Source organism: Castor canadensis, chromosome 11, assembly GCF_047511655.1.
Source record: "Castor canadensis chromosome 11, mCasCan1.hap1v2, whole genome shotgun sequence".
Lineage (NCBI taxonomy): Eukaryota > Metazoa > Chordata > Mammalia > Rodentia > Castoridae > Castor > Castor canadensis.
The window spans coordinates 81339017-81352331 of NC_133396.1; the positions used below are offsets into that span (position 1 = coordinate 81339017).

The following is a 13315-nucleotide window of genomic DNA, read 5'->3' on the forward strand; positions in this document are numbered from 1 at the left end:
ATCAGTGACACCTGGGTCATCGGCTCCAGTAACATGTCAGGACAATGACCACTTAGGGCTGTCTGCATTTTTTTCTTTTCTCTCTTCTCATCTTTTGAGACATTGTCTCACTGTGTAGCATATGGTGGTTTCAAACAATCTCCCTGCCTCAGTCTCTTAAGTGCTGGTACTACCACACACAGTTTTTACACTCTTTTCTATCCAAAGCACAGCCCTTCATCTCACTATCTCTTGAAGCCATAGCCTTTGGTGACCCCAACCACCACCAAGTAGTGGACTCCTCCCATGTGTTAAGTCTTCGTGTTGGGGCAGGAACATAAATGGTCCTCCTGGTCTGGAGTGTATTACTTTGGTTTCATAGACACCTCTTAACCTGGTTCTCCATGAAGCAAAGGTAACTGACTGGGGTGGGGATGAAACTTGACAAGAGGTTATTCACAGTGTTTCTTACAAGGAAAAAGGGCAAAATCTCCCCTTCCCAACAGGAGCCTGCTCATGGTTTTGGGGATTCTGTGACTGGAGCATGGACTGGGTCAGGCCAACCCCTCAAAGCGCTATAGATGCTGACCACCCTCAGCCTATCCTCTCCCCCATATGCTTTTTCTGAGTAAGAGCATCTCTTTGTAAACATCCCAAGCCACACACAATTCTCTCCTCTGGCCTTTGTTCATATTGTTCTTGCCTCCTGATAAGCCCTTCCCTTTCTTCTGCATCCATTGGAATTCTCCCTATCTGTCAAGGTCAATGCAAACCTACCTCCTCCAAAATACCCCCCACCCCAGCAGAATGTTCCTTACATTTGACCTTGGTTCTTGTCTCCTTGTTTCATGTAAGACCGTTTAGTTTCCCAAATTCCAGGAGGGCAGAGGTCCCGCTAAAGCCTTATCACTCATTGCTTGCATTCTCTAAAAATATTTCTCATTTCCTATATCACTTATGTCACTTTTGTTGTTCACTTCTGAAATGTCCTTAGCTACTTGCACAAAGTTGGAGATCAGAAAGTTCTGGCTGACAGGTTGATTTATCCAGAGCTTATACTAAAGAGAAGGAAATAACAATTAAAATGATACAAGACTGAGCCATGATCAAGTATCTTATTTTGGATCTTTGTAAATAGCATATCTAAATATTTAATGGTCTTTATGTGCATTTCTATTTCATTTAATTGCTTACCAAAAGAGTCTGACTCTAGCCTCTCTTGTGCTCAGTTAGGACAATTCACAGTAGTAACATTAAATGAGCATCTATTAAGCATACCTACTGTGCTGGGTCTTGATACTCTAATCTGAGAGCTTGCTCCTTAGAGAAGAGAGTGGAAAAACTTTTATTAGTCACCAGTCACTTATTTCTTTCTCAGCTATAATGGGAAGTGACCACGGTAGTTATGAGCAATAGCACAGACTATTCAAGGCAAGGAAAAAACCCAGGAAGGAAATACAAAGAGTCAGAAGCTGGAATAAAGGACTTTAGCTTCCAAGAGCACAAACTGATTGATTCTTAAGGTACACACTGTGGTTTGAAGTGTCTCAAATGACCAGTTATGCAAGTGGCACAGCAGTCACCAGAACCAGATGAAACCTCCAAGTGAGGGGAGCCAGCCCCAAGCTCTTTCTGGTGAGTAGCCAAATCTCCCACAGTTATGGAACAAAGTCAGGAAAGGTCCCTGAGAGGAGCTAAATTTATCCAGGCACTAGAGGGCATGAACTTCAGTGAAGAAGGGCAAATGAGGAACCACTTACATGCCGGGAAGAGAGACCAGAAAAGAGCACCTATGGTGGGTGACTCACAACAGCAAAAGAGGGACATCTCACTGGTACTGACCTGGCTATGTTACAGGGTATGTGTAAGCGGGATGTCTTTACACTGAGGACTTTGAGACATCCCAGCAGTTTAGAGATGACATGCCAGGAACAACACCAAGCTTCCACTACCTCTGATGACTCCTTCAAATGTTTCTCAAAGAACTAGGTAAAGAGCTGGGAGTTGCCAAAGCATGTTAGCTTATAACTAAGCATCAGCTCCTGTAATCCCCAGATGGCAAGAGCTTGGTAACATAATGGTAGAGTCTCACCTACTGTTGGACAACGGAGAAGAATGCTGAGCTCCTTGTCAACCTGGACGAAGTGCGGGATTTGTGAGGAGGTGGGAAAGGCCATGATGAACTGTTACCTTTTCAACTTAAGAAAGGCTCTCAAGAGTGAGATGGGCAGTGGAGGTGAGAGGTGAGAGAGCACTTGCTAAGTAGCTACTGGTACCTTTTTGTAGATACTCTCATACAGTCCTTTGAGGTAGGTATCATTTCCACTTTACAGATGAACCAACTGAAATTATGGAGTTTACATGACTTTGATAAGGCTAGACTGATGATACTAAGTAAAGTCAGGGTTCAAAATTAGGTGCCTATCCCCAAAGCCTGGGCTCCTTCTACTGGGCTACAGAAGACTCCTAGGTCCTACATTCCCTGTGGGTATGAAATCCCAACCAGGGAGGGCCTTCAGAGACGCTAGCATAATCAGAACATTGGTGGTGGTGCTGGTAGTGGGGAGATGGGGACCCTTGCTCATAAAACCTCCTGGAACTTGGACCAATCAAAATCTAATGATCAGCCAACGCCCTCTTCCAACATTCCAGAGGAAAGCACACAAGGACCACTTTCCTACTTGGAATTTCTGTTTCTTCCAAACTGATACTTCTTTGAGAAATACACTTAACAATGAGGTAAAAGGTGATAGCCTTGTCTTTTTCTCTTTGCTTTTAGCATATGGTTATCTTTTTGGTCACATCTCAGTCCCCTTGATCTTTGCCCTCAGCACTAGGATCATGCATATTTGCCCAGCCTTTATGCCCCATGGCTGTGAGCAGCGCAAGAGCTCATCTGGACTAAGTCCACTAGCAGAGGGGTGGATGGACTTCTACTGACCCTTCCAGGAAACACTTGTCCTTTCCATATTCTCCTGGGAGCCTATGCTAGTGGTAACCATGCTAGGATTCAGCAGAGTGGGCAGGTGTCTACTTCTCCACGGTAAATCCAGAAATGTTCCTACCAACTGCTCCAAGATTAACCCTAAATGCATTTGCTCACTCTTAACTCCTTCCACTTCCTCCCTCTGGTTGCTTCAAGCATCAGCTACAGATGCTTGTAACACATGTTCAAAACTCTAGAGGAAAGCAAGCAACAAGAAACTCATCTTCAGTTCCATGTACACAGGACCATTATTCAGTCAGGTGTGGGCTCCAGAAGCTCCTGCACTAAGGCTGGTGGTCTTTAGGATTCTGTGTTGGGCTTCTCTTCTCAGTGTACTTGTTCTCCCTAGGAAATTTCGTTGTTCATCATCATCAGTCATAAGTCCATGACTCTAAGATCTCCCTTTGCAGGCTTCAGCACTTCCTGTCCACTAGATGCCTCCACTTGGAAGTCCCTGAACACAATGGCTGCTCAATAAGCCTTTTGAATGCAGGAGACACTTGAAACTTAAAGGTCAGCAGCTCAGACAGAGGGAAGTCTCTAACTTGCTCATTTTATAGCCCTTCCCCTGTTGTATTTCCGCCCCCCCCCCAGTGCTGGGGATTAAACCCAGGGCCTGATACTTGCTAGGTAAGTATTCTATCTCTGATCTACAAGGCCAGCTCTTGGTTTTTTAAGATGGGATTTCACTATGTAGCTCAGGCTGTGAACTTGCTGTGTAACCTAGGCTAGACTTGAACTCTTGATCCTCTGCTTACACCTCCCAAGTGCTATGAGTACAGGCTTTGTTTTTTTTTTTTTTAGTCTGCATTTATTTGATGGTTAGTGCATGGGAGTAGGTCTTCCCTACTCTGAGATTATAAAATCTTCACCTTTCTTTTCTTTTTTTCTTTTTTTGCAGTCCTGGGGGTTGACTTCAGTGCCTTGCACTTGCTAGGCAGGTGCTCTACCACTTGAGCCATTCTGCAAGCACTGTTATTTTCTTTTTTGACACAGAATCTCACCATGTAGACTAGGATGGCCTTGAATTTAGAATCCTTTTGCCTTAACCTTAGAGTGCTGGGATTACAGGTGTGTGCTACTTTAAAGTCATGGACTTGCTAAGAGAACAGCCTATGAATTATTTATCTGGATATCTGAAGTGCCTAGCCTGGGATCTGGCAAAGTGAAGTACTCACCTATTTTTGAAAATCAAGTTCAGAGGCCTCAGCAGAAGTCTCAGGAAGCTTCTGAAACTTAAATCAGGTCACATCACTCTCCTGCTCAAAAGACCTGACAGCTCACCACTCCCAGCTTAATTGTCAACTACTCAGAGAGGACCTGCCTGGCCATGCCTGTGTGAACCTTCCCGACCCCCCCCCCCCCGCCCATTTATTGTCCATGTCTGCTCATTTTCTTTCTGGCAGTTATCACACTTTGTGATAATTGTATATAACCTTTGGTTTTGTCAGCTTCCTCCTGCCCCCAAGCCTAATAAGGGCAGAGACCAGTCTGTTAAATCCCTAGCATCTACTTCAATGCCGGCTTTGAATAGTAGGTACTCAGCAAGTATTGGGTAACTAAAAGAACTGAACTACAGAAAGTAGTCTGCTCATAGCAGTAGGGAATTAGGGAATTTCCAGGTGACAGTGATAGCAGAACCCGCGTTTAAAGGGGAGTGGGAGGCAGGTTGATGTGTTTCTGAGCTGTCTCCGCAGGAAGCTGAGACCACCACAGGCACCAGTGCTCTGCTGCAGGTCACCTACAAAGTCTGCCTTGGAGCCCAGCCGCTGCCTCTGGTCCTTGCGGAGAAGGCCTTGCAGGATGTCACAGGCAGCCACCGTCTGGACCCCAGGGATCTGTAGTGGCTGGTGAAGAATGTTCTCATACATCTGGGCCACATCTCTGCTGAAGAAGGATGGCAGGCCATGCAGCATCTCGTAGAGGACTGCGCCCAAGCACCACCAGTCCACAGCTCGGTCGTAAGGCTCTTTACGAAGGACCTCAGGAGCCAGGTGCTCAGGGGTACCACAGAAGGTGGATGTGGTCTCCTCAGGCTCTACACCTTCCTTACAAAGCCCAAAGTCTGTCAGAACCACATGTCCCTGGCAATCCAAAAGGATATTCTCTGGTTTCAGGTCCCTGTAAATGATGTTGAGGGAGTGCAGGTAGCCAATGGCACTGGCCACCTCCGCGGCATAGAACCGGGCCCGGGGCTCCAGGAACCTGCGCTCCCGCTGCAGGTGGAAGAAGAGCTGGGGAGGAGGCAGTGAGAGGGTTACTGGGCTCCAGCTTCTAGAGCAGAGGGCAGGGGCCTGCAGGCCCCTGGAGTGCCCAGGGCACTCGTACAAAGAGTGCCGAGTACAGGCTTTGTGACACCATGCCTAGCTTTGTAGTCTGTTTTGTTTTTGCTTTTGGAGGTACTGGGGTTTGAACTCAGAGCCTCACACTTGCTGGGCAGGCTCTCTACCACTTGAGCTACTCTGCCAGCCCTGTAGTCTTCTTTTATTGCTGTAGCTTTGTGATGCCATTTGAAGTGGTGCAAAATCACAAACCTCAGGATTAGATTCTGACCAAATCTAACACCTGTTTCTAGCAGTTATCTAAAGGTTACAGGTACGATATTAGGATATTAGGTCTCATTCTGATGCAATCAGCTGGGGAGCTTAGGGCAAGTCCCTTTGCTTTTCTGGGTCCCAGAAGATGGTTGAATTGGATGACATCTAAGGTCCTTCTGACACTTACCTTTCAGTGGGAAGCACTCTAGCACTTCTATCATTTTTTTCTGGACTAACTAGCTGACAGTTTTTGTGGAAGAAAGACACTATAATCTTCATCAATCTAGTAAGGTTCCTTCATAGCTTTGTCCAGACCTCTTTGAGGATGAGAACTAGTTGATTTTAACAATATCCAAAATTCAGTGTTCTGTCGTAGTAGATATATACATAAAGGGCTTTGGAATGAATGTCAGAATATCTTTGTTCCACAGAGATACTCATACTTGCTTGGTTTGTCCATTTTTCTTCCTCCAGAGACACAGACTGGTGGAGGCAGCCATACCAGGCAAGAGTTTCCCTGTGTGGATGATTGTGCATAAGGGATCTATACCTGCAGGTTGATAACTGCTTGTGAAACATGCCATTTGCAGGAAAAATGCCTCTGAGTCCCTAGGTTTCCAACTAGCCTCCTCAGTAGGTACAGAGTCATTCTTTTTTCTTGGTGGTACTAGGGCTTGAACTCAGGGCCTCATACTTGCTAGGCAGGCCAATTGAGCCACTCTGGCAGTCCTTTTTTTGTGTGTGTTGGATATTTTTGATATAGGATCTCACTTTCATTTTGCCCTGGCTGGCCTCAAACCATTATCCTCTTGCTCTCTGCCTCTAAGTAGTTAGGATTATAGGCATGAGTCACTGGAGCTGGCTAGTTTTTGGTTTTCTGCATTGCCTCGTCTTCCTCCAGATTGTTTTATTACTGTTTGTGACCTCAGTCTTTCCTGTCAGATGGTTTCCCTAAGAGTCTGATGTTTCTTAGTTGTCTGTTTGTATTTAAGAGAGAGGTTTGTCACATGGTGGGCTATGTTTTAGGAGCACCAGGTGGCAGGTAGACTTTTACATATAGCTGGTTACATTTGGAAGACAGGACATGCGGTGCAAAGGCCCAGACTTTGAACCCAGAGTCAGTGAATTGGCATAGTGAATGTTCAATGCTTTCCGCCCTTTCATTTGGGATAGCTTTCCTCCTCTCCATTCTTTCACTTTAGAAGTCATTAAAGGGACTAGATAGGTGGTTAGCCTTTTGTGGTCACTTCAGATCTGTCCCAAGCTTAGAATTTAGAAACAATTAGCTCTAGAACTTCATCCTCTCCCAGAGAGAGACTTACATCAGGGCCTATAAACTCACAGAAGGAAACACCCCTGTGTTTGTGCCACGTGCAGGGTGTGAGACTGGAGCTTCAGTTCATTAAACCGGAAGAACAAAACAGGTACAACCAACCACTTGGAAAAGATTAAAAAGAGAGATAATTTGGATATTCTGACTGTCCACAGAATTGGATCGATGTGATTATGTGAACCAAAAGAGTGGCACTATTATACAGACCCCAAATCCGAATGTTCTGTGATATTCATGCTTGATTTTGAAGGAATGAATTTTATTTATTTATTTATTTACTTATTTTGGCGGTACTGGGGTTTGAACTCAGAGCTTCATGCTTGCTAGGCAAGCTCTCTACCACTTGAGCCACTCCTCCAGTCCAAGGAATCAAGTTATTTAATTATTTTACATTTTTATTAGCATACATTAGTTCTACAGGGGGTGTTCACTGTGATTTTTATGTGCTTACAATGTAGCTTGGTTATATTTACCCCTCCATCAAACTATGAGGGTTTTTTCTTTTTATCCTTTTTACATTTACTCACATGTGTATACATTGTTTGGGCCACCTTCCGTTCCCACCTCAAGGAACTGATTTCTTGCAATGTCACTGCAGGATTGCTGCTGATGACTGAACTATCTGCAGCAGGACATTCATAGGATAATTGAGAAACCGCAGAGAAAATTACCTGCAAATAACTTGAAATATCTTCTCCATTGTCTGAAAGCATGAAGTTTTCAGGTTTAAAATGAAAGGTGCAGGTCTGGGCTCCCTCAATTCTAGCCACGGCCTGCCATGTAAATGTCTGACTCCATCCCTGAGCCTAAGGGGGATGCTTGGCTCTCTTTTAGCTCTCCATCTAGTGATCTGCCCAGCCACTTATCCTTATCCTACTTACTTATCAAGCCCAAGTCTAAGAAGCCTTGCTTAACTCTTTCATTCTATAGATTTCTTTCTCTCAATACCTATAGCATGGCTGCTGGCATCACTCATCTTAGCATATAGTAATTCATGACTTAGTGTTTTCAGGTGTGGTCCACAAATACATATACCTCCCAAGGGCCAGGAGATACCGCAAATGAAGTCTACTCTAAGAGTAAGATGACAGAGTGCTGGAGACTGGTATGGGCACTCTCAGTAAGGGACAGTCAACCCTATACTCCAGGCACTTGCCACTCAACAGAAAGGAAAGCTAGATATCCAGATTTTTATCACTTTTTTAAATGGTATTTCAATTTTACAAAAACACTGTGTAGGACAATGACAAGGAGTGTTAGATACGTAGGTTTGTGACACCTGGCATAAGTAGCACTCCATGGGATGAAGAATTTCTTAAACTCCTTGTTCCCTGATATGGCAGCTCAGACATTCACATCACATATAGTAGGTGCCTGACATGTGCTTACCCAGCTTTCCAGAACACCACATCTATGCTTTGAACAGTTATTGCCTACAGGTGAGATAAAGAGAAATTGTCCCTAAACTCATTTATGTACTAAAGATACTTTTGATCCCAATCTTGGTGGGTGTTGATGCATTTTCCTGGCAGGTATTAATGAGTGGTTACTGTGTTCCTTCTCTACCTGCTCAGCCCCCTGTTCCTTTATTTATTTATTGTGGTACTGGGGCTTGAACTCAGGGTCTACACCTTGAGCCACACCACCAGCCCTTTTTTGTGAATGGTATTTTTGAGATAGGGTCTCACAAACTATTTGCCCGGGCTGACTTCAAACCATGATCTTACTGATCTCTGCCTCCTGAGTAGCTAGGATTACAGACATGAGCCACCGGTGCTCAGCTCCTCCATTCCTTTACAGCTACTACATACAATCTCTTCTGTTCCATTTCATTTGCTTCTCATTCATCCTTCAACATATCCTCCTCCCCAGATCACTCTCAACAAGGCCATCCGTGAAGTCCATGTCATCAAATTCAGTGGTGCTAATCAATCCTGGCCACTTTCTTAATTGATTTGAATCAGCCTATATTGTTTGGTGCCACTAATCATTTCATTTTTCTTAAACTCCAGTTTCCTTTATCTTTGGGGCTTTCCTCTTTCCTGAATTTTCTCCAAACTTTCTGGAGTGTTCTTGTCAGGCTCCTTTTCCTGCCAGGTCACTACCCTACTGATTTTCTGTTGCTGTCATTCACCCTTCCCCATCTACACTCTACACATTCACCCTGGGTGACCTCTCCTGTGACTCGCCAACTCCCGCCTCTAATGATGATGTCCACTTCCCATCTCTGCTCCATCTCCAGACTCATCTGATCAGCTGCCTTCTGGCAGTGTCTGTCTCCATTGATGCTTCAAACTCAAGGCCTCCAAGACTGAGCTCATCCTACCCGTTCCACACCCCCTCCCCCCACCACCCTCCATCCCCCCCCACCCCGGCCTCCTGCAACTCTTCCTGCATCCCCTTTCCCTGTTCACTGTGAGGGTGGTGGCATCCACCTAGTGGCCTAAATTCTGCAGCAATGTCCCAGTGTTGGATTACACCATGAGCACAAGAAAGTGTGAGCTTGGAACACCAAGAAAACAAAACTAAAGTGCTAAAAAATATATATAATGTAAGAGTTTAGAGATTAAGAAAAATGTATTGGGCTGGAGGTGTAGCTCAAGGACAAAGCCCTGAGTTCAAACTCACCACCAAACAAAAGTATCAAAGTGTCCTCCAAAAAAAAAAATCCCACAAACATCTTAGATTTCCTTTCAGCTGCATTATAGTTAGATATTACTTTTTTTTTCATTTTGGATGATGTGTACAGGAGGGCAGATGCACATAACACTCCAGGGCTTAGAATCATTGAAGTTCTTATTATAGAGCCCAGTCATTCTTTGTTGTCTCTTTGCCATGCCCAATTGGTCCCTAAACCCTATAGATTTTGTCTTTTAGTTGATCCATCTCTAATGCTTTTTCAGGGCTTTGTTATCTATGACCCAGATTGCTTTAACACCCAGCCATAACAGAGCTGTCATCTGCTCCCTGCGTGCCACTCACCTTCCTAAAATCTCTCCCCTATCACTTAGAAACTTGAAGGAAATTCCAATTACCTAGCCTAGGAGGCAAGGCTCTGAGTGCCCTGCCCTTTTTTATCTCCTTGCTTTTATGTTACATGTGGCCTCCTTCTAGATTTCCTGTGCCTACCCAACCCCATGCAAATCTCACTACCCCCCACCATGACAGCTGGGTAAAGAGCCTGCAAGAAGTAAAAGAAATGACTCCAAACCTGTGGTTTTCATAAAGGAAATTAATTCCCCCTGCTATGGCATGAACATGGTTTTTCCCCTCAAAACTCGTGTTGAAATGTAATCCCCTTTGTGAGGTATTAAGAGGGCAGAAACTTCATCTGATTGTGGTGTTTAGAGATGGGGGGCCTTTGAGAGGTGATTAGGATTAGATAGCGTCATCAGAGTAGAGGCCCCATGATTGAATCCTGATGGCTTTCACAAGAGGGAGAAAGGCCAGAAGAGATACACATGTGTGCTCCCTTGTCTCTCTGGCTGTGTGATGCCCTGAATTGCATTGGGTCTCTACCAGCAAGAAGGTCGACACCAGGTGTGACCAGTTTGACCTTGGGCCTCCAGAAATGAACCTCTTTTCTTTAAAACTTAACTAGTCTGTGGTAAGTATTAAACAGCCCAACACATTTCCCATCTCTCTCTCACTCTTTTTTTTTTTCCCAGTAGTATTGGGATTTGAACTCAGGGCCTCACTCTTGCTAGGCAGGCAGTCTACCACTCAAGGTACTCCACCTGCCCCACACCTACCATCTCTTAAAAGTCTACAAAGGAGAAATAAACATACAGGTCAGTGAAGAAAACAAGAAACCTTTCCCTTGACCTTCGGCATTTCTTTTGGTCATTTTTGCCCTTACAATGCAGGTAGAGTCTTTACTGGGGCCACATGCAGAGGAGGGCCATTGTCCTCTTTCTCTCAATGCTCTCTCAGCTCAGTGAGAACATCTTCCCGTCACCAGCCACTCAGCTGACAACCCGTGTCCTCTGTAAACACTGCCCCTGAGGACACTCTGTGTGCCTCCCTTGGGCCCAAAGCTCAGCCTTGGCAGGGAGAAGGGCATTACTCATGGAACCCTATCCTCTCCCCAACAATGTTTGCCCATTTTCACCAGGGGGCTCACAGAGGGTGGGGGGAGGAGTAGAGGGTGGGAGAATACAGGAGAGTGGAGCTGTTTGTTTTCTCCTTTGTGTTAACAATACAACATCTGTTCCCCAGCCTGGCAGCTGGACCAAAGTGAAATGATGTGAGCATTCATTGCTCTCTGGATCTGGGGGTGGGGAGTGGGAGAGGAAAGAAGGGAGGGGTGCAGCGAGGGCTGAAGCCTCCCTGAACAATAACATCAGCAACAATGAGAATATCTTCAATACCGCTCGGCAGGCACTATGCCAAGAGTCGGGTAATTTGATGTTCTGGGCGATTCACTTATTGTAACTAATACACTGACTAGAGAGAGAACTGTGTGCATGTTTAAAAGAATCACTCAATTTAAAGCATGGTATTTACCTAGTAAATATCTATTTTGGCTCATGAACTTTGGTAAAAAAAAAAAAAAGTCTTTATTTACCTATGAGGTGGAATGAGACCAAAAGAGGAACATGAGAGAGAAAGAGCAGGAAGGGAAAGAAGACCTGTGGTCTCTCTTTTGATTTGTCTCCTACCCTCTGGCCTTTTCCTTTCCTTCTCTTTGTCTAGTTGCTTCTCATCTCTGATGTTTAAGGCTGCCTGCTTCACAGCTCAGCTCTTAAACCCGAACTCTTAGTGTTCTCATCAGTCCTGTGGCTATGTGGTTCATCTAAACACTGGCCAGTCCCAGTTTCTACCCCAGAGCCCATATCTGTCTCCTAAATTCCAGCCTGATATATTCAGCCGTGTGCTCACCATCTCCAGCTGAATATTGAAGGTCGTGTCAAGCTAAGCATCCCAGAATGAGCTTCTGATATCTTCCATCCTCACACTTGCTTGGATCTAGTCTTCCTCGTCTCGTCTCTGCTAATAGCAACTTCAACATTGTCATACCTTACAACAAACCACTGGCAAATCCTATTGATTTTAAATGTGTCTCAGACCCAATCACTTCTTCTTACTCAATGACTTTGCTCCCTGTTCTAAGCCATCATCTGTCCTTACCTAGATTATGACGATAGTTTTCTGACTGTTCTGCTTTTACTTCTGCACCCCTTTTCTTCTACCCAGTCTATGCTCAGCAATGAAGTGAGGAGGGTCCCATAAAATTATGATTTTGACCTGGCTCCTCCAACTGCTTAGAGCCCCCAACAATTCCCATCTTGGTCAAATTAAAGCCAAAATTCTTACAATAGCCTACAAGCTTCTGTATGACCTGGCCACATGTGAGCTCTCTGATTTGTCTCCTGGCTAGCTCTGTTTCAGTTTTGTCCACCCTTTTCTGTTTCTAGAATATTCCAGGCACACTCCCAACTTGTACTTCTTCCTGGACTGTTCTTCACTCAGATTTTTACTTATTTTACTTTTTTATCTTTGCATCTTTACCTTAATATTCTCTTTCTTTTTTTTTTTTTTGGTAGGACTGGAGTTTGAACTCAGGGCTTTCCACGTACAAAGCAGGCACTTTACCGCTTGAGCTGCACCTCTAGTCCATTTTGCTCTGATTATTCTGGAGATGGGGTTTTGAGAACTATTTGGCCAGGCTTGCCTCGAACCTTGATCCTTCTGATTCAGCCTTTTCAAGTGGCTAGGATTACAGGTGTGAGCCACCAGTGCCTGGCTCTTTCCTTCTTTCTTGGTTCATTTTTCTGCATAATACTTGTCACACTTACAGAGTTATATCTTCTACATGTTTTTGTTTATTTGTTTATTGTCTCCTCCTTGTGTCAGAGTGACAGAAGTTGCTTTCTAACAGGGATTTTTGTCTGCTTTGTACTCTGCTGTATCCCCAGCTCCCGTAACAGTGCTTGGCACATAGAAGACACTCAATAAATATTTGATGAATGGTGAGTTGATGAATAAACAAACATGCATGAGCTCTGCTATTGGTTATGGCACAATGGTTAGGCTGCTAGAAGCTTGTCCCATACCCTGTAAGCAAGGGGAAATGTTATTCTGGGTGTAACAGTGCTCTTCCCCTGACAAAATGATGGATGAAGAAGGAAAAGTAGACTCCTCAGTCCTGGGGACCCATCATTTCCAAGGAGAAGGGATTTGGGGCTGCCCGGTAAAAGACATGAACACAGGCTTTAGTTCCAGCTCTCCTGGCTCCCTCCTGGGCCCTTTTATGATTGTCAGGTATGGAAGACTCCTGGAAAAAGACAGTGCAACATTACAGATGAAGATGACATGGGGACAACTATCATTCAAGTGCCCAGGAAGAGAAAGCTGAGGATGCAAACTGCCAGGTTAGGGCCTGAATGCTGCACCTCAGGGGGAGAACATGATTCTCTGCTCTACAACTCCCTAGAGGCCACTTTGGTCCTAAGAAGGTGGTAATCTTTCATATGCTTT

At 44.7% G+C, this 13315-nt stretch overlaps 1 protein-coding gene across 1 annotated transcript; it reads right to left on the reverse strand.

The window, feature by feature from the left end:
- Positions 1-4341: 4341 nt before the first annotated feature.
- Positions 4342-5723, reverse strand: LOC109699372 (serine/threonine-protein kinase Sgk2-like). The gene is made up of 2 exons (XM_074044781.1): positions 5690-5723; positions 4342-5312 (listed from the first exon to the last, which is right to left on the reverse strand). The coding sequence occupies exons 1-2, from the start codon at positions 5721-5723 to the stop codon at positions 4573-4575; spliced, it is 774 nt and encodes a 257-aa protein (XP_073900882.1). The 3' UTR covers positions 4342-4572.
- Between the last annotated feature and the right edge of the window lie 7592 nt (positions 5724-13315).